This window comes from Oncorhynchus gorbuscha, linkage group LG10, assembly GCF_021184085.1.
Source record: "Oncorhynchus gorbuscha isolate QuinsamMale2020 ecotype Even-year linkage group LG10, OgorEven_v1.0, whole genome shotgun sequence".
In the NCBI taxonomy this organism is placed as follows: Eukaryota; Metazoa; Chordata; class Actinopteri; order Salmoniformes; family Salmonidae; genus Oncorhynchus; species Oncorhynchus gorbuscha.
This window is the reverse complement of record NC_060182.1, coordinates 33898650-33918707: the sequence shown is the minus strand read 5'-3', so window position 1 is coordinate 33918707 and position 20058 is coordinate 33898650. Positions and strand designations below refer to the sequence as shown.

The following is a 20058-nucleotide window of genomic DNA, read 5'->3' as shown; positions in this document are numbered from 1 at the left end:
ACACAATAATACATCAACATTTGACCATTCTAGCTGATTATAGCAGTGAGAAATCCCATCTGCCATAATATCACGAGTAAAGCTGGTCTGAATCTGTTGAGTGGGTTGCAGTTTACTGTTGTATCCAGCAGAGGGCGATACATATCAGCCAGAGAGTTTGTTTCCTTTCAAGGAGCTTGAATCCTCTCTGTGGGACATTATGACAGGACGGAAAAAAACACTTTGCCTGCATGTCTATTTATTCCTAAACGTTTTGCACTAAGTGCCATCTGGCCATGAGTTTTCAGTGTTGTGCATCTCTCAACTCAGCTCTAAAGTGGCACATTCTAAGCAGTTTACACATTCACACACACAGGGTGCAACCTCTCTCTGTCTCTCTCTCTCTCTCTCTGTTGTTCTCTCAACCTCTTCATAGTGACCTTTATTTCCTCTTTACCTTCCAATTGCACAAATCCTCTCTGTCTTTCTCCCTCCCTGTTGTAAAGCCTCTCTCTCTGTCTTTCTCCCTCCCTGTTGTAAAGCCTCTCTCTCTGTGTTTCTTTGACCTTCTCACTCTTTTCTATATCTTTTTCCCCCCTCTCTTTCCATCCCTCCATTGCTCTTTCTCAGTACCAGGGTTCACAGACGAGCCAGGGGAGCTGAGGGGTTTCTCTATCCACACACGCTTCTCTAAAGGTCCCAGGGGGTTTGGTTTCAACATTGTGGGGGGCAGCAGAGCCAGGGAGTTCCTTCAGGTCTACAGTGTCACGCCAGGGGGACCTGGAGCTCTCAACACAGGTAGGAGAGGAGGAAGAAGGGAGGGGAGGGACAGGACAATATACAGAGATGATTGTCATTTATGCAAAGATTTAAAGTTGTGAATGGATTGAGAATGTGATTTGATGCAAAAATGCAAAAATGCATTTGAAATGTTCTTTGATAGTAGAAAACAGACTTTTCTAGGGATATGTTAGATTCTGCTTCCGGTATCATAACTGGGCCAATGTTGATATCATGTTCCTCGTAAATGCCCTCCCAGGCCCAACTAATACTATGCCCCTGCCCAGTCATGTGAAATCCATATATTAGGGCCTAATGCATTTATTTCAATTGACTGATTTCCTTATATGAACTGTAACTCTGTCACATTTTATAAACATTTCGCTACATTCGCAATAACATCCGCTAACCATGTGACCAATATGATTTGATTTGATTTCAAATCATAGAAATAGTTTTTGTTCTGTATATATACATTTCTCTCTCCCTCCTCTCCCTCAATCTCTCTTTCTGTCATTCTCTCTCTCCTGACTGGAGATGGATTATAGTAGTGGGATTTCTCAGTGATCTCTCACAGAGAGTACATCTCAATCAATCCCTAATCCTAATGGTTTGCCTGCCATAATCTGTCACCCAATGCATCAATCAACACACGTACAGTACCAGTCAAAAGTTTAGACACTACTCATTCCAGGGTTTTTCTTTATTTTTACTGTTTTCTACATTGTAGAATAATAGTGAAGACATCAAAACTATGAAATAAGACATATAGAATCATATAGCAACCCAAAATATTTTTAAGTAGGCAACCTTTGACTTGATGACAGCTTTGCACACACTTGGCATTCTCTCAGCCAGTAGTGTTATGTAGTATTATGTATATTATATTATGTATTTTATTTGTCTTTTTGTTTCCTGTTTGGAGCCCAGAAAGCAAGACAGCGGCTAATTGGGGATCCCAATAAAATCTGAAATACTGCTACATACACCCAAAAACACATGTACACCACAGTATACGAAGATAGTATACCATTTATGAACTACAGTACATTGTTGTGTCCCTTCAAATGATTTGTAAAGTACAGTACAGAGTGTAGGTTTGAAATGTATACTAACGCAATGGTATAACTTCACCAGACCTCCCTCTCAACCTCTCCCATCTGTCCATACAGCAGATATCCTGGTTTACATCAACGGCGTCTGTGTCCTGGGAACGTCCCACAAAGAAGTGGTAGAGATGCTGAAGGCAGTTCCTGTGGGCCACAGTGTGGACATGGTCCTCCGGAGGGGATACCCCATGCTCTACAACCCCGACGGCTGCCCCAAGCAGCCCCATCCTGGGTTCACCGACATCTGTGACCCCTTCCTCCCACCCACCACCACCCAGCCCCAGCCCTCACACCAGCGCCTCCCCCTCCTCCGCCCATTCACAGCCCCAACCCAGACCCAGTATCATAATCTCAACGGGGTCCTTTCTCACCACGATGAGGTGGGTTATATGGGTCCAGGAGTGAGGCCAGGACTGGATGCCAATGGGAATGCCACCTCCACAGCTACCCAACCACCATCCTCATACAGACACTCCAGCGGTCATCTTGCTCACTCCGCTGACCCACCCTCGTACAGACGATCCAGTCGCTACCTATCTGACTCCACTTCCCCTACACCACCCTCATACAGACAATCCAGTGGTAGCATCACTCCCACCACCCCCCCGGTCCGCCCGCCCCGCTCAATGAGGGGCCTCGCCCGCCTGCAGGCCACTGACAACTGCCAGAGTGACAGCGAAGTGGTCTCAGCCATCGGCTCACACAGGTATGGTGGAACACGCAGATACACACACACACACACACTGATATACACACACACACACAAACAATGTCATTTAGAGGTAATTTACTCTCGTGGAGAACCCTGACTATCTTTCTTTGTCTTTTCATTCTCTGCAGGGCATTCATGATCCGTAACCACAACAATAACTCCCTCTCTACCCCCCCTCAGCCCCTGCGTTACAGAACCTCTAAGAGTGACCTGTCTGAGAGCGCCCTGTCCACCTCCTCCACCCTCCCTGTGTCCAGACTGCCCATGCCCCAGTCAGAGACACCCCGTCTGTCGTCCTCCCCTGGTGGAGGGGCGTACTCCCGCCTCATCAGGCCCCAGGCCTCCCTGCTGAGACCCCCTCCCACCCCTGACAGCCCCCACCTCAGCTTCAATGGCTTCCATGGCAATACAAGCGGCAGCGGCAGCCCCATAAGCATCTCGTCTCCCGGGGCGATGAGTCTGGGCAGTGGCTTTGGGGTGGGAGGTGGGGTTGGAAGTGGAGGGGAGCTGGTGCCAGTGGCCCTGGCTCAGTGTGAGGGTGGAGCGGGGATGGGTTTCAGTGTGACGGCCGGCGGACAGGGGGGCAGGCTGGCCCTTGTCAAGAGGGTCTGGGACAGGAAGCAGTGCTCCTCCCTACAGCCAGGGGATGCCATCATGAAGATCAACGGAGCAGACGTCCAGAGTCTCAGCTTTGCACAGGTACTGAGGAGGGAAAAGAGCAGAGAAAGAAGATAAGGATAGAGATGGAGAATAAGTATAGGGACATTTAGATCAGAGATAATAAAGTGATGCTTTTCCATCCAAGGTACAACAGGTTCTCCAGGAACACACCAAACAAGGAGAGGTGGTCTTATTGGTTCACAGAAGAGGTAAGAACATGAGCTAGTTTCCTGCAAAATTGTTCTCAAGAGTTTTATTTTATTTATGACTATTTTCTCAGCACAAGTGATGAATAGAGACTTAAAACATTTCTCAAGAATTCCTTTGTCTTTAGTGATGTTATTTCTCTTCTTCAGGGTCACTCCGTTCTTCCATCTCCCACAACTCTATGCAAAGAGTCCCCTCACCACTCCTCTGCCCCCATCCTCCACCCGTGACATCAGACTACAATCCTTTACCCCCTGCGGACGTCCTGATCCTACCCCGTCCCTCCTCCACCCCTCTTCCCCCGGCCATGGTGCGCTCCTCTCTGGTCCAGAGCACCAGTTTCCTGGAGTCAGTCCCAGTCACCCTCACCATGGAGCCCAAAGACTGGCTGAACGAGGGCATGGAGGATGAGGGGGACAGGGAGGTGGTGATCCCAGGACCAGGGCAGGAGGGAGGGGGACGGAACCGTGTGCCCCGGGGATTTGATGTGGAGCTGAAGAGGAAGCCAGGAGAGGGGTTCGGATTTGTCATCGCTTCAGAGGATGTAGAGAACAGGAAAGGTGAGAACTGTAGCAGAACACTTGCCACTTTGCGTCTTCTAATTGGTTGGATTGATGACTTTCACTTCTCCCAACTTCCCCCCTCTCTTGAATGGTTAGGTATTGTCATGGAGTTACTGCAGAAAATAGGAAGCATACCTTTTCAGACCAAATCCCTTATCGTGTCCCTTAATAAATGTCGTCACCCAGTGAAAAGATGGCCTTCAGCTTGAAGAGAAAAGCTTCCCAATTGGCCATACTGTTCTGTAGGATGTTGAATATATTATGATGGCTGCATGACAGTCACTGAGTCATGATGTTGAGTCATAGGTCTCTGTCACGTAAAGACAGACCTCCCCACCCCCAGTAGTCCCATGATGACATCGTCCTGCTCGTTATGTATTTAGAGTTTTGAACAGCACTACATATACTATGGAGTCAGAAAACACAGTAACAGTCCGATGACAGCATTACAGCACTACGTTCATCATCGTTATGCTAAAGCTGGGGTGTTGTGCTGCTTCCTTCCTTGTGTGCGCGCACGTGTGTGTGCGTGCATCCTTGTCTGTATCAAGGTGCTATATTGTTGTTATAGGGTGTAATATTTTGTGTGCTGGTGCCCAAGTGTGCAAGTGCATTTGATGAATATTTGTGTGTGTGTGTGTGTGTGTGTGTGTGTGTGTGTGTGTGTGTGTGTGTGTGTGTGTGTGTGTGTGTGTGTGTGTGTGTGTGTGTGTGTGTGTGTGTGTGTGTGTGTGTGTGTGTGTGTGTGGGGGGGGTCGCATGTGAACTCGCTGCACCTCATGAAAATCAATGGAATCGATAGTGAGATTATCCAGTGTGAAGCCCCATACCACAGGACTATTAGGACCTAAGCCACACAGGGTTTCATATGTGTCAATGCTCTTATCTAAATCAGCCGGTCAGCTCCATTTGCCTCCCACAGCATAACCTTCTGATGATAACACACTGCTTTACACTCATAGTCTTAATGCTTCTGTAACCCTACACAGTACACTGCATCTCTATTACATTTAGTTAACAGCACAGTGAGTCTTGAAAGTTAGAACCATTCTTGTCGGGTAGGAACATTTTATTTTTTATATTTAACCAATTTTGATTTTGTTGCATTATTTAAGCTTACAAATTATATTTAGAGGAATTTGCTTTTGGAGTTTTCTAAATATTTTCTATATTATGCATTTCCATGTTGGCTCTATACCTGTAAATGCCCTTATCTGGAGAAAGGGATCCCAATTTCAAACCCTCCAAAAAAGTGTTTAAAATTCAACAACTGGCAATAATGAATTAACTGAAAAGGGATATTTGTAGTTTCTTGCAATAGCCCTCTCTGACTTTAAATAATATTTCTCTCAAAACTGTGATTTCTGAAAAATTTGGTCAACTCAGTCAGATTTGTCTAAAAGCCTAAATGACTCGGGAATAGCAGGGTCAGCGACACCATAAGGACCCCTTCTTCTTGTCTTCATTACATCTAGTGCAGCAAGACCACTCATGGTCTGGAAAGTTCTCTACTTTTGATAGATTTAAAACAAACAATATTGAAATCACCATGGTCACATCCATAAACTGTCAACTCCATCTGCCTGATAGATTAAGATAGGATATGAATTTTGGTTCAAATATGTTTATTTTAATTAGGTTTTAGAGACATGAAGCCACTGATGAAAAATACAATTGCTACTGTGTATACCACTTGAATGAAGAAGACAAATTACATTTTTGTCAACTCCGTAAAACATCAACTCTGTCAGAATTTTGTCTAACGTCAACTCCGTCAGATTGCTGAAAGCTCTGATAGAATGGTGATGTTTTAATTGGGGATTAAAACGTCATTTCTATATTTTACAAATGTTTATTTTGAACTTTTATTTTTTTAGAGGCAAAAATATGTCTGTTTTAAGTATTTGTTGTCAACTCCGTCAGTGGCTTGTCAACTCTGTCACTGGTTGCTAACTCCCTTAATTTTAAGATCATTTTGTTGTTGTTGTCAATATTCAGAAAAAATTAATGTAATCACTGTTCTGCAACGTATGCTTAAACTATTGACGTGTTTGATGGGATAGATCTGATCTAATGTTTGCTTTATAAATGTTGTTTTATGTTCTGAATCTAGAAAACATGCCAAAATGCTAACGAAAAATTGCCCTGGAACATTATGTAGCGCTATAAAATAAAAACAAAAATAAGTGTTGTATTGCCTATTTGAATAATCTATTGTGAGAATGAAACCATAAAGGCCTTTAACCCTGTGACGCGTACGAACACACGGGTGTGATCGTTTTACAGTGGTCCCCGCAGCGTACCCTCAAAGCGGTGTGATTTAGAACACTTCATTAGAATGTCCAGTTACCATTGAGGCAACAGTCAGCGTTTGAGCTGGACATTTTTTTGTTTGTTGAACAAACAGTCTTTACAACGCATTGTCCTCTATGTGAGCAGTTTATTTCTGGATGCGTTGTTCAGACAGTCACAGAAGTAGCAACGACATCATTTGAGGGTCGCCGACGGTTATCTTTCCTGTTGGGTAACAGTCACATTTTGGAACAATGAGCGCATTCCGACATCACGTTCACACAAAGAAAAAAACTTGCGCTGGTGGAACCGTTAGAGATATTTGGAACGGGTGAAAAGGTTAAACAGTTGTTGGGAAATAAATGTCCAAATGAAATGCCTTTTATCTTGTCTGACAGAGTTGACATAAATCTAGTTGTTTGGATTTTTCGGAAAATATGAAATCATTAGTAGGTTGTTCCCTTTATACATGGCGTGATAGCTGATACTTTGGTCTATCAAAATATGCATTTCAAATGTTGTTAATATTAAGAAAAATATTTGTGAGAAAAAAAAAGTAGATTGTCTCATCGATGAAGCTAGTTTGTGTAATCATTATGGCTGTGAAGGGGAAAACATCCACCTGATTAGCTATTAGCTAGAGGGGCACTAATTATATAGCGTAAAACTTCAATTAAATGGCGAGTCTCAAATAGCCACCTGTCCCTTTTAATAGCCAGGCAACAGCACACATTTCAGCAAATAAACGCCTGTTTCAAATAAACACCAGGTGTAAATTAAACGTTTACAAGGTTACCATGAATTGTTTACAAGGTTTGCTGTTTGCTTTGTTCCATAAAATAATTCAGTAATGACTCGTAGAAATTATGGCAATCAGTTTTTTTACCGGCAGTAAGAAACCGCAAACAGCTGAGAACTGCTGCTAGCCAACTTGCAAGCACAACAAATCAACAACTTAGGGAGTAGGGACTCCCAGAAATCAACAGAAAATTCACAGTCAACAGCTAATTATTAGAATCTGGTGCGCTAGATGAGGATAGGTGTGAAAACCTACAGGACTGTAGCTCTCCAGGAACAGGGTTGGAGAGCCCTGGTGCAAATGATAACACAGTATACTATCCATTCCATGTGATTAATTATTGCACTCCTCTCTCCTCTCTTTGTATTTGCCCCTCTGACCATTCAACTCTAATGCAGTTCAGTTTTCTTTACGGGCTTGCTACCATACATGAACGTTGTCGTAGCAGGATTAAGGTTGTAGGTCTTTCGTTTCCTCGCCACGACAGGACAAAGGCTGTCTCGCTCCATTATCTTCTCTCTCACCCACATTTCACCACTGTCTTATCTCAATAACTCTTCTCTCCCTCTCCATCCCTCCCTCTCTCTTTCTGTATCTCGCTCCTCCCATAATCTATTCATTTCTAGATACCTCACTCTCCCTCTCGTGAGCACCCGCCCCCTCTATCGCTTTCCACACCCATTCGCTCTGCAGTAAAAGGGTTCAGTCGGGTTTCTCTAAAGATTAAAACTCTCTCTCCTCTCTCTCTCTCTCTCTCTCTCTCTCTCTCTCTCTCTCTCTCTCCCTTCCACCCTCTCTCTGACTTCAGTGAGACGCTACGCTGAACCTTTCCTCAGTGGAGCAACACCAGGGATATGTTTTAGTTGATTGTTTCCTATTGATCTCACTCCCAGGCATTTGGATCTAAGCATCTAAAGGCTGTTTTAAAGGAATTCAGGATTTTCGTTTACGCTACGTATGCTATTCAAAGAGTCATGTTGGAAAGACTACAGTCTGCTTTGAAAACTGTCAAGGACTCCAAACGTAATTATGTTGCATAGTTTACGTTTAATGCACTTAGCTTTGGATAGTGGTGGTATTTATATGCACGTGTTTTGGCTTTCTGGTTTCTGGTTGAATGCTGTCTGTCAAAGTTTGATGCTTTGTTCGAGTTGTCACACTGTGTGTGTGTGTGTGTGTGTGTGTGTGTGTGTGTGTGTGTGTGTGTGTGTGTGTGTGTGTGTGTGTGTGTGTGTGTGTGTGTGTGTGTGTGTGTGTGTGTGTGTGTGTGTGTGTGTGTGAGAGAGAATTTTGTTTCATTTAAATTAACATTACAGATATGCACCAGATGCTGTCAATTAGTTCAACAGCTGCGATATGTTCCTCGTCCTTTGTTTCCTCGGGCACCATTGGCGTTTGAGCCGTTCATGGTAATACTGTAAGCAGTAGCTTGAGGATGTAATCCTACAAGTGGTTATGTTACTGGTAAAAGAATCAGTAGTAGTAACATTAGTAATTGCAACAGTAGTGGTAGTGTTAGCAGTTTAACAGTGGCAGCTTAGGTAGCAGCCAGCAGGTATGGTAGGACAGTGGTAATGGCAGTAGCAGGTTTCATAGTAACATCTGTTGATGTAGCTACGTAGCAATCATGCTAGTTATCAGTTGTGCTAATAGCATTAGTAAGCATGTAACGTGTCCACTGCCTCTCCTGGCTTTAACACATTTCCTCTATATGCGGCCTGCGGTGCTGGAGGGATCACTGCACCGCCTGATTGCCTGATGCATGGGAGCTGTAGAGGTACTGTTATCAGTACTGAGCGATGATCAATGCAGCGCGTCACAGTCACAGTCAGCCTGCTCTGCTACTGGGCATACTTTACTGCAGTGGGATTACCCCTGACAGACAGGAGAACAAGGAGAGCCAGAGGAAGTGTGTGTGTGTGTGTGTGTGTGTGTGTGTGTGTGTGTGTGTGTGTGTGTGTGTGTGTGTGTGTGTGTGTGTGCGTGTGCGTGTGCGTGCGTGTGTGCGTGCGTGCGTGCGTGTGCATATTGCTGATGCATTATGCATGATAACACTATCTTATAAAACTCTGCTCTGATTTGACCTGATTGCAGTTTCATGCCTGGGTCACCCAGATTGTACTCAGATCTGGAGAGAGAACTTAGTCCTTTGACTCATTTAAAACAATGATTATCCAGATGGGATCATCCACACACCACATCTGCCTGACTATCATAGTCTGGGATTACACTCTTGTTGATTGTACAGCAACAATGGGACAGATCAGGAAGTACTTAGAGTACTGTATGGTTTTCATACTAAGACTAGGAGGAGGAAAGGGGAGAGAGTGTGGCATTTCTGATGCATGAGTATCTGTCTCTGGGTGTTGATGTTGTCTGATTGGTTATATAATGAGGATGGCAACACAGGACAGTCAGCTGTCACCACACACAGCCCAGTACACCTAGGAGAGAGAAGGGGGCTTTGCGAGACGGCGGAGGCAGGCAAGAGGGTGTTACTGTATTGCAGGATGAGGGAGACGAGGAGGAGGGAGAGAGAGGAGGGAAGGAGGGAGACAGAGAGGAGGGAAGGAGGGAGACAGAGGAGGGAAGGAGGGAGACAGAGGAGGGAAGGAGGGAGACAGAGGAGGGAAGGAGGGAGACAGAGGAGGGAAGGAGGGAGACAGAGAAGGGAAAGAGGGAGACAGAGGAGGGAAGGAGGTTGGCAGATGGTCCTGTAAGAAGCTTTTTCAAATCAAATCAAATTATATTGGTCACATGCACATATTTAGCAGATGTTATTTGTCACATGCACATATTTAGCAATGTTATTGCGGGTGTAGCGAAATGCTTGTGTTCCTAGCTCCAACAGTGCAGTAAAATCAAACAATTCACAACAATACACACAAATCTAAAGTAAAAGAATCGAGTTAAGAAATATATAAATATTAGGATGAGCAATATCGTAGGGCATTGACTAAAATACACTAGAATAGAATACAGTATAAACTTATGAAATTGGTAAAGCAGTATGTAAACATTATTAAAGTGACTAGTGTTCCATTGTTAAAGTGACTAGTGATTCCATGTACAGTTGAAGTCTGAAGTTTACATACACTTTGGTTTGAGTCATTAAAACTCATTTTTCAACCATTCCACAAATGTCTTGTTAACAAACTATAGTTTTGGCAAGTCAGTTATGATATCTACTTTGTGCATGACACAAGTAATTTTTTCAACAGTTGTTAACAGACAGATTATTTCACTTATAATTCACTGTATCACAATTCCAGTGGGTCAGAAGTTTACATACACTAAGTTGACTGTGCCTTTAAACAGCTTGGAAAATTCCAGAAAATTATGTCATGGCTTTAGAAGCTTCCGATAGGCTAATTGACATAATTTGGGTCAATTGGAGGTGTATCTGTGGATGTATTTCAAGGCCTACCTTCAAACGCAGTGCCTCTTTGCTTGACCTCATGGGAAAATCAAAAAGAATCAGCCAAGACCTCAGATTTTTTTTTTTAGACCTCTACAAGTCGGGTTCATCCTTGGGAGCAATTTCCAAACGCCTGAAGGTACCACGTTCATCAGTACAAACAATAGTACACAAGTCTAAACACCATGTGACCACGCAGCCGTCATACCGCTCAGGAAGGAGACGCGTTCTGTCTCCTGGAGATGAATGTACTTTGGTGCGAAAAGTACAAATCAATCCCAGAAAAACAGCAAAGGACATTGTGAAGATGCTGGAGGAAACAGGTACAAAAGTATCTATATCCACAGTAAAACAAGTCCTATATCGACATAATCTGAAAGGCCGCTCAGCAAGGTAGAAGCCACTGCTCCAAAACCGCCATAAAAAGCCAGACTACGGTTTGCAACTGCACATTGGGAAAAATATCGTACTTTTTGGAGAAATGTCCTCTAGTCCGATGAAACAAAAATAAAACTGTTTGGCCATAATGACCATCGTTATGTTTGGAGGAAAAGGGGGACGCTTGCAAGCCGAAGAATACCATCCCAACCGTGAAGCACGGGGGTGGCAGCATTTTGCTGTGGGCGTGCTTTGCTGCAGGAGGGACTGGTGCACTTCACAAAATAGATGGCATCATGAGGTAGGAAAATTATGTGGATATATTGAAGCAACATCAAGACATCAGTCAGGAAGTTAAAGCTTGGTCGCAAATGGGTCTTCCAAATGAACAATGACCCCAAGCATACTTCCAAAGTTGTGGCAAAATGGCTTAAGGACATCAAGGTCAACGTATTGGAGTGGCCATCACAAAGCCCTGACCTCAATCCCATAGAATATTTGTGGGCAGAACTGAAAAAGCATGTGCCAGCAAGGAGGCCTACAAACCTGACTCAGTTACACCAGCTCTGTCTGGAGGAATGGGCCAAAATTCACCCAACTTATTGTGGGAAGCTTGTGGAAGGCTACCCAATACTAACTGAGTGTATGTAAACTTCTGACCCACCGGGAATGTGATGAAATAAATTAAATCTGAAATAAATCATTCTCTCTACTATTATTCTGACATTTCACATTCTTAAAATTAAAATGGTGATCCTAACTGACCTAAGACAGGGAATTTTTACTAGGATTAAATGTCAGGAATTGTGAAAAAAATATTTTAAATGTATTTGGCTGAGGTGTATGTAAACTTCCGACTTCAACTGGACAGCAGGGTTGAGTAACCGGCTGATCGCCGGCTAGTGATGGCTATTTTACAGTCTGATGGCCTTGAGATAGAAGCTGTTTTTCAGTCTCTCGGTCCCAGCTTTGATGCACCTGTACTGACCTCGCCTTCTGGATGATAGCGGGGTGAACAGGCCATGGTTCGGGTGGTTGATGTCCTTGATGATCTTTTTGGCCTTCCTGTGACATCGGGTGCTGTAGGTGTCCTGGAGGTTAGGCAGTGTGCCCCTGGTGATTTGTTGGACAGACCGCACCACCCTCTGGAGAGCACTGCAGTTGTGGCAGTCACCGTACCAGTTGGTGGTACAGCCCGACAGGATGCATCTGTAAAAGGTTTTTAGGGTTTTAGGGGCCAAGCTGAATTTCTTCAGCCTCCTGAGGTTGAAGAGGTGCTGTTGCGCCTTCTTCACCATGCTGTCTGTATGGGTTGACCATTTCAGATCGTCGGTGATGTGTACGCCGAGGAACTTGAAGCTTTTCACCTTCTCTATTGTGGTCCCGTCGATGTGGATTGGGGCATGCTCTCTCTGTTGTTTCCTGAAGTCCACGATCAGCCTCTTCATTTTGTTGACGTTGAGGGAGTGGTTATTTTCCTGGCATCTCACCTCCTCCCTGTATGCTGTCTCGTCATTGTTGGTAACCAGGCCTACAACTGTTGTGTTGTCTGCAAACTTGATGACTGAGTTGGAGGCATGCGTAGCCATGCATTCGTGGGTGAACAGGGAGTACAGAAAGGGGCCGAGCATGCACCCCTGTGGGGCCCATGTGTTGAGGATCAGCGAAGTGGAGGTGTTGTCTCCTACCTTCACTACCTGGGGTGGCCCATCAGGAAGTTCAGGACACAGTTGCACAGGACGGGGTTCAAACAGAGGGCCTCCGAGATTAATGATGAGCTTGGAGGGTACTATGGTGTTGAAGGCTGAGCTGTCGTCAATGAACAGCATTCTTACATAGGTATTCCTCTTGTCCAGATGGGATAGGGCAGTGTGCAGTGCGATGGCGATGCATCGTCTGTGGATCTATTGGGGCGATATGCAAATTGGAGTGGGTCTAGGGTGTCAGGTAAGATACTTCCTTAACTAGCCTCTCCATATCATCCTTAACTAGTCTTTTAGCTGAGTTAGTTTAGGAGATTAATGAATGAAGTCAATGCGTTTCTTTTCTTAATTTCAGTGAATTATTGCGTCATACTTTTTAATAATATTGGTTCATTTTGTAGGGTTGAGAATGCATTTTTCATGGAAACAGACATGACATTGTATAACGATTATCCATTTCCTATGTCAATCCTCAGTTATGATCTAACATTTTTTCAGAGAAGCACACACACACACACACACACACACACACCATGGACCACCTTAGCTGCAGTCTGTGTCTCTGATGTTGTGCATGACAGTGAGGGTGAGTCAATGCAGTGTGAGTGATGTTGTGTAAACTGAGTTGAGGGAGGTGGGGCTGGGAAATGCTGGACAGTGTTCTTCTCACAGTCAGGGAAAATGTCAAGCAAGCACAAACATCATAGACTGAATAAAGTGTGTGGTTTGGTGTGTGTGTGTATGAAAGAGAGTGTATTTAAATAGGTCAGTATAGACCAGGTTACTGTCCTTTGCTAATAGTAGGCTAATTATGCAACACATTTCTTGCCTACAGTTTAGAAAAGGACTGCAGTATTGGGATAGCGAAATGGACTGAGGGAATTGTTACATTATGTAGAGTATAAAAGTCAAGTGTTTGCTTGTCTCTGGTACTAAAAAAGGTTGAAACACACACAGTTAGAATGCTTGTCGCACTTGAAAATGTTGTCAAATGAAGGACAAAAACTTGTCCTTGGCGTGTCAGGGGGATGGAGGGATAGGCTGATTGATGGGGAAATGAAGGAGGAGAGGAGAGCTTTGGAGATGGGAAGAGAGAGAGAGAGAGTGCACAGAGTAAGTGCAGTCATTTATTATATAACCCTGCCAAAAACAGCATAGGCTTAATTACAGCTTGTTTTGAGGGATTCTGGCCCGAACCAGGATGATTTAGATCCCCTCTCTGTTCCCACGTGTCCCTTTTAGATGACCTCACTCAATAGCTCTTCACTCTACTTAGCAACCAATTAAAAAAAATACAAGTATTGGTGAGTGTTACGAATCCCTTTTGGCCCGACAGTCTAGGGGGGATGGTAATGAGACCCGTAACATAACTCATGCAAATTATTATTGTGACAAAGTAAAAGTGTGCACGAAATAACCACGACAACAGAAATCTACCGTCAAACTCTAGGTTTATTTATAAACACACGGTAATGGGGGGAGCAGGAAAAGGGGCTGAGCTGGACCCAAGGAAAGAAACAATAAATATACAAAAACACACCCCTAAGCTAGACTAGCCTACTTTAACAGCTAACTAACTAACCAAAAATACAGTGGGTGGTCCGCCCAGTTCTACCTAGTGTATTTAACAAAGTTCACCTACGGGTAGTGTATGCCCATGGGCGACTTGTCTTGGTTTCCCCTTTTCCCACCAGCAAACAAACACCATAACCAAAAACAATACTCACAGGTGATGACAAAGTGCTATGAGGTGCTTAAACAAAAGAGAGGTTAAGACATAAAGCGAGTGTGAAACACAGAGACCTACAGACATGGCATTTACAGAGAGATTGAGCTAAAAGATTGAGCTGAGCTGATGAACAAACAAATGATGGGGTTTTTAAACCATGGGGAAGGAACTGTGATAGGTCAGGAAATAGGAGGAGGTGTGTCTTCTGATTGATGATTGATTGTTGACTGATTGGGGAGTGATGATTTTCACCTGTGAGGGGAGAAGGAGAGAAAAGAAACACACACACACAGGATAACTGTATCCGTAACAGTGAGAAACTGGTTAGTGTCAATCTCTCTCTTCAAGTGTTAAAGTTTCTACTGTATATACAAGTCTCTACTGCAGCATTGTACTTCAACCAATGGTTTGGTGTCTGAGGTTTGAGGAACATGTGCTCTTGTATGATCCTGTATGATACAGGACTAATTAGGGGTTTATGAGATGGTGGAACTCTCTCTCTCTCTCTCTCTCTCTCCAGCCACCTCGCTCCTCCCACACCGGTTCGTGACGGTGCGTCGGGGCAGTCCTTCAGCGAGGAGCGGTCAGATCCGACCCGGTGACCGGTTGGAGGCGGTCGATGGGCGTTCTGTGGTGACCCTACCCCACCGGGAGCTCGCCCATATCCTGCGCCGAGCTGGAAACACCCTACGCCTCACCATCATCCCCCGTCCTAGCACATGTGAGTGCAAAGAAACACACACACACACACACACACACACAGCCTATACACTCACATTTAAGAAGAAAATAAACTACTCTCCTCCCCATTCTAGTTCACAGGGTCACTAAGATGTCAATGTTCTCTGTGTGTACATGCATCCAGTACCTTTTTACTCTCTGTCTTCATTGACATGCTAACCTCACCCCTCCTCTCTCTCAGACTCATCCAGCCTATCAGAGACCGCAGACTATGACCCCAATTACAGAAGCAGAAAAGGACACAGGTCACGACCCAAGGTGAGGGCCATCCATCCATTATGTGTGTCTGAGTGAGTGTATAATGTCCTCGGTCAGTGCTTCCTTTCCACAGAGACACTTGCACTCGCTTTCACTGTTTCTCTGTCTGTGTATCTTTCTCTTCTCCGGAGACTGATATGCACCTCTCTCTCCCTCTCTCTGTTTCGTCTTTAGCATGACTCTAGGTATTACAGTGTGGATCTAGACCGCGGCCCAACAGGTTTTGGGTTCAGTCTGCGGGGGGGGGATGAGTACAACATGAGTCTGTACGTACTGGGACTGATGGAGGGAGGACCTGCCTCACGCAGCCACAAAATACAGGTGAGCGTATTGTTTTAGAATGTCGGACCAACCCAGGGTACCTCTTTAAAGAATGCCGTGTCTAATGTTTCCCTGTAAGTTAACTCAGCTGTAACTGTGCTGTAGGTAAGCGATCAGTTGGTGGAGATCAACGGGGACAGCACAGCAGGGATGACCCACAGCTTGGCTGTAGAGCAGATACGCAGGGGAGGACACCGTATACACCTGGTGCTAAAGAAAGGCAACGGATACGTACCAGATTACGGTAAGACACAGAAAAGGACCGGGGGGGTAGAAGTTGAAAGCACTGTAAAACCCCAGAGACACTCCTCCCACAGCACAAACTGTCACTCAATTTCACTTGATTTTAACAGACCAGGTGGGATGAGGACTGAGGATAAGGTGGCGGTAGACTAGAGAGAATCAGGACATTCAACTGAGCATAAACACTAGAGAATCCTCCTCAAACTGTCAAATGTCTGTTGTTTATCTCTCTGGCCATATTATATCTCTCTTGGCTGTATTATATCTCTCTGGCTGTATTATATCTCTCTGGCTGTATTATATCTCTCTGGCTGTATTATATCTCTCTGGCTGTATTATATCTCTCTGGCTGTATTATATCTCTCTTGGGTGTCTTGGGTGTATAACCTCTTTCCCTTCTACTAAATTACTAACAATGCTTTTCTTTTTTCTCTTTTTGGGGCTTTCCTTCCTTTTATTATTTCTCTCCTTTTCTTGTGATTCCTTCTTTGAACCCTCAATCTCTCCCTCTTACCTTCCCTCTTACCTCCCCACCACGTTTTCCTTTGCTCTCTCTTTATTTCCTGTCTTCATTCCCTGTTTTATTTTATTCTACATCTTTCTCTTCTTTGCTCTTCCTCCGTTCCTCTTCTCTCCCTGTCAGTGGAGCTGTCCAGTCTGTCTCTATGTATGACCAACTCCAAGCTAGGCGAGCCTTGCTTCTATGTCATCGGCCGGACAGAGAACACGCGGTTGGTAATCGTTCCTGTTAGTCCTCCATTTACTTGTCTCCTTACATTCCTCTCCTCCTCAATCCCTATCTTGTCTCTACTGTTGTCTTTACTGTTGTCTTTAATGTTGTCTCTATTGTTCTCGTTGTTGAAAATACCTTGTGTCACTGTCATTGTGAGACCATGATCATCCACATGCTGAAATGTTGAGACAGGGGTATAACTAATGACTCAAGCCTTAGTTTTAACCCCCCAAAAATGCCAGTTAAGTCAATGAGAACAATATAATATATGCCATTTAGCAGACGCTTTTATCCAAAGCGACTTACAGTCATGTGTGCATACATTCTACGTATGGGTGGTCCCGGGGATCGAACCCACTACCCTGGCGTTACAAGCGCCATGCTCTACCAACTGAGCTACACAGGACCAGACAGAATATCCCTTGGTTGAATTGATTTGTGTCCAACCTTGCCACTAGAATCTTCTAAGTGTTGCTCAATGCAAAATAGAGCTAGTGGTCTCTACGCTTCAACAATGCAGGAGACATTTGCATGAGAGCACACAATGTTGATATACTGTAATGGTTATAACGCAGGGTTACCTGGAGGTCAGGGAAGTAGCAGCTGTTGAGACAACACAACCTGCACACATACAGCTACAGATTCTTACAAGGATTCCCTGTGAACTCTGGAGTTCCTCTACAGTGGTTATGTAACATCTGCTTCTCTAACTCTCCTTATTCTCTTCTCCACCTATTCAATGTGTTCTCTCTCTTCCCTGCTTCCTGGGTTCCTCCCTGTGTGTTCATCAGGCCGTGAGCGCAGAGTCACCTCCCCCTTCCTCCCACTGCAGCACCCCAAGGAGCAGAGTGTGGCTGCAGTAGACCTGGCCCGCCGGGCGAGCCACAGCTACAGGTCCAAGGTGAAGAAGCGGGGGAGGTCTTCGAAAGGGAGAGAAAAGAAGAAGAAAGGAAGCAGGTCAGGGAGAGGCAGAAGCAGCAGCTCAGAGGGAGAGGAAGGAGCAGGGGAAGTGAGACACAGCCCTGATTCAGACCCTGGTCCTGAGAGGGAGGAGGACAATGAGACAGGAGGCAGTGGCCTGAGAGAGAGGACTCAGGTGAGAGGGAGGGATAGGAGGAGGAAGAACAGGAACAAGGGAGGCTCTCACAGTTTACCCAGAGATGCCCTGAGGAAACGTAACAACGATAACATACACATAGAGGCAGAGAGGGGGGATGAGAGAGGGAGGGAGAGAGAGAGGAGGAGAGAGAGAAAAAGGAAAAGCAGGAGTGAGGAGAGGGTCAGGAAGAGGGAGAACAGTGGGAAAACAGAGGAAGAGGAGGAGGTGAAGGAAAGAGAGGAGAAGAAGGATATGGAGGAAGAAGAGGTGGAAGAAGGAAGAAGATATAGAGGAGGTAGATGCTTATCTCCCCATTACTAACAGAAGGCTGCCCAGGCCCAAGCAAGACTGGGAGGAAGAGGATGTGGAAGAGAGGGAGAGGAAAAGGAGAGAATGGGACATGGAAAGAGAAAGGGAGTTGGAGAGTGAGAGATTGAGGGACAGAGAGTGGGAGAAAGAGGATGGGAGGTTGAGGGAGATAAAGTGGGAGAGGAAGAGGATAAATGATGAGGAAAGAGAAAGGTCTCAGTCCCTGAACAACCTGCTCTCCTTGGAGTCCCATGTGGCCTCTCCACTACAGAGAGATCCCTTCTCCTTCCTAACTCCCTCCTCTGAGCTGGAGCATGCAGAGTCCGTAACCAGCCACTCAGATGGCAGTGTGTATGCTGCCAGTGTCTCTGGCCTCTCGCTGGCCCTCACAGAGGGGTCTGTTCTGGGGACCCCGGCCCTGCTGCTCCCAGGCCCCTGGCTCAAACCCAGCCAACAGAGGATCACTGAGGTCATACAGGAGAACAGGCTTGCAGGAGAACCGAGAAAAAGAGGGAGGGGAAGAGGAGTCATGGAAGAATCGGGAATATAGAGAGCAAAGCAAAAGTATACATGCTGTTTGAGGAAACGGTTATCATATCAAGGGTTCATGATCAAGAAGAGTACCAAACTGTATCCCTTCTTTTTAAACTATACTCAACACAGTTGGTTTTATTGTGACGCTTTTAATATGTCATATTATTTAGTAATATTCTTTGTGCCTTTTGACAGCTGGTTTCTGACTGATGTTACTGTTGACAATGTCCACTTGTAAATATTTGAAGATGTTCCAGTGGAACAGAAATCAGTTTCTCTCCTCTGTGGAAATCCCCTAGTCCTCCTTCTGAATACAGCACCTTTCTCTGCTCTCCTTCAGGAGTTGCAATAGAATTGTCCTCCTGCAGTTGTTAGGAACTGGCATGGTCGTTCTCTCTGTAGTGACACATGCCAGTGTACTTAAGTATTGGAGTTTCAGTTCCCTTCCACTGTAGATAGAGAGACAGCATAATACCTCATGATACTGAGCAATAATATGCAACACACCCAGGCTACACTTTACCCAGGGAATGTGAAGGGAAGGGGTGGTATTGTATGGGACCTGCGACTCCTTCTACTGTCCATCTAACTGCTCTGACATAGATGCTGTTCTGTGTGTTCATTTGATCTTGATGACATTCAGAGGACCGTGACTTTGTGCAATCTGTATACTAAATATGTGTATTAAATACATATCTCAATGCTATTGTATATACAATATTTAATGGAGCCCTGATTCACATTGTTGGTACTGTGAAATATAATAATACATATAAAAGATAAGGCTACTGACAACATTTTAATCCATATTATAGACTTGTGATTTCATGTTATTGAAATTAATGTTGTGATATTGGTTAAGTATCAGGGTAAACCCTTCTATCAAACAAATCTTACCAAAGTCATACAGCATGCATACATATTTATATTGTCAAAATGTTATTTCCTGGAAGTAAGAACAGAGCCACTATCCATTCTACAGTAGTGCCGTGACCTCTTCAGTAGTGGTGGGGAGTTGACTCCGAAAGAGTTGATTCCTTGACCACAGAGAGTCAGAGTCGACTCTTAAAATCCCAACAGGGTCTGACTCCAGCAGATACCCTATCACGCCACTGACGCTGTGAGACATACGAGATGAGACAGGAGGTCGAAGGGTGCCAGATAGGATTGTATGTTACCGCCACCAACAGCATGGGTACACACCAACAGTGTGTGTGGTGTCTCTCTTGTTGTGATGGTGTGTTTTGTCCTATATTTTTATTTGATTTTGTATTTTTAATACCAGCCCCCGCAGGAGGTCTTTTTCCTTTTGGTAGGCCGTCATTGTAAATAAGAATTTGTTCTTAACTGACTTGCCTAGTTAAATAAAGGTTCAAAACCATTTTAAAAAAATACTAGCTAGCTGCACAAGCAACCGTGGTTAACGCTACTCCCTGAACCAGAGCTAGTGTTCCCAGACGGCACGGCGTCAGCGCACATCATCTGCAGCCG

The 20058-nt window shown here is 44.7% G+C and overlaps 1 protein-coding gene across 4 annotated transcripts in view; it reads left to right on the top strand.

The window, feature by feature from the left end:
- LOC124045929 (membrane-associated guanylate kinase, WW and PDZ domain-containing protein 2) overlaps nucleotides 1-19273 on the top strand; it is a 48329-nt gene extending 29056 nt beyond the window's left edge. For 3 of the 4 annotated variants that reach the window (XM_046365749.1, XM_046365748.1, XM_046365747.1), the window contains exons 8-17: nucleotides 610-777; nucleotides 1932-2574; nucleotides 2709-3279; nucleotides 3386-3449; nucleotides 3597-4007; nucleotides 14850-15050; nucleotides 15252-15328; nucleotides 15503-15649; nucleotides 15755-15893; nucleotides 17417-19273. In XM_046365749.1, coding sequence (XP_046221705.1) covers nucleotides 610-777; nucleotides 1932-2574; nucleotides 2709-3279; nucleotides 3386-3449; nucleotides 3597-4007; nucleotides 14850-15050; nucleotides 15252-15328; nucleotides 15503-15649; nucleotides 15755-15893; nucleotides 17417-18045 — 3050 coding nt within the window. In that variant the 3' untranslated portion in view covers nucleotides 18046-19273. Of the gene's footprint in view, nucleotides 1-609; nucleotides 778-1931; nucleotides 2575-2708; nucleotides 3280-3385; nucleotides 3450-3596; nucleotides 4008-14849; nucleotides 15051-15251; nucleotides 15329-15502; nucleotides 15650-15754; nucleotides 15894-16535; nucleotides 16624-17416 lie in introns of all 4 variants that reach the window. The other variant, XM_046365750.1, reaches the window with a different exon arrangement.
- The last annotated feature ends 785 nt before the right edge of the window (nucleotides 19274-20058 follow it).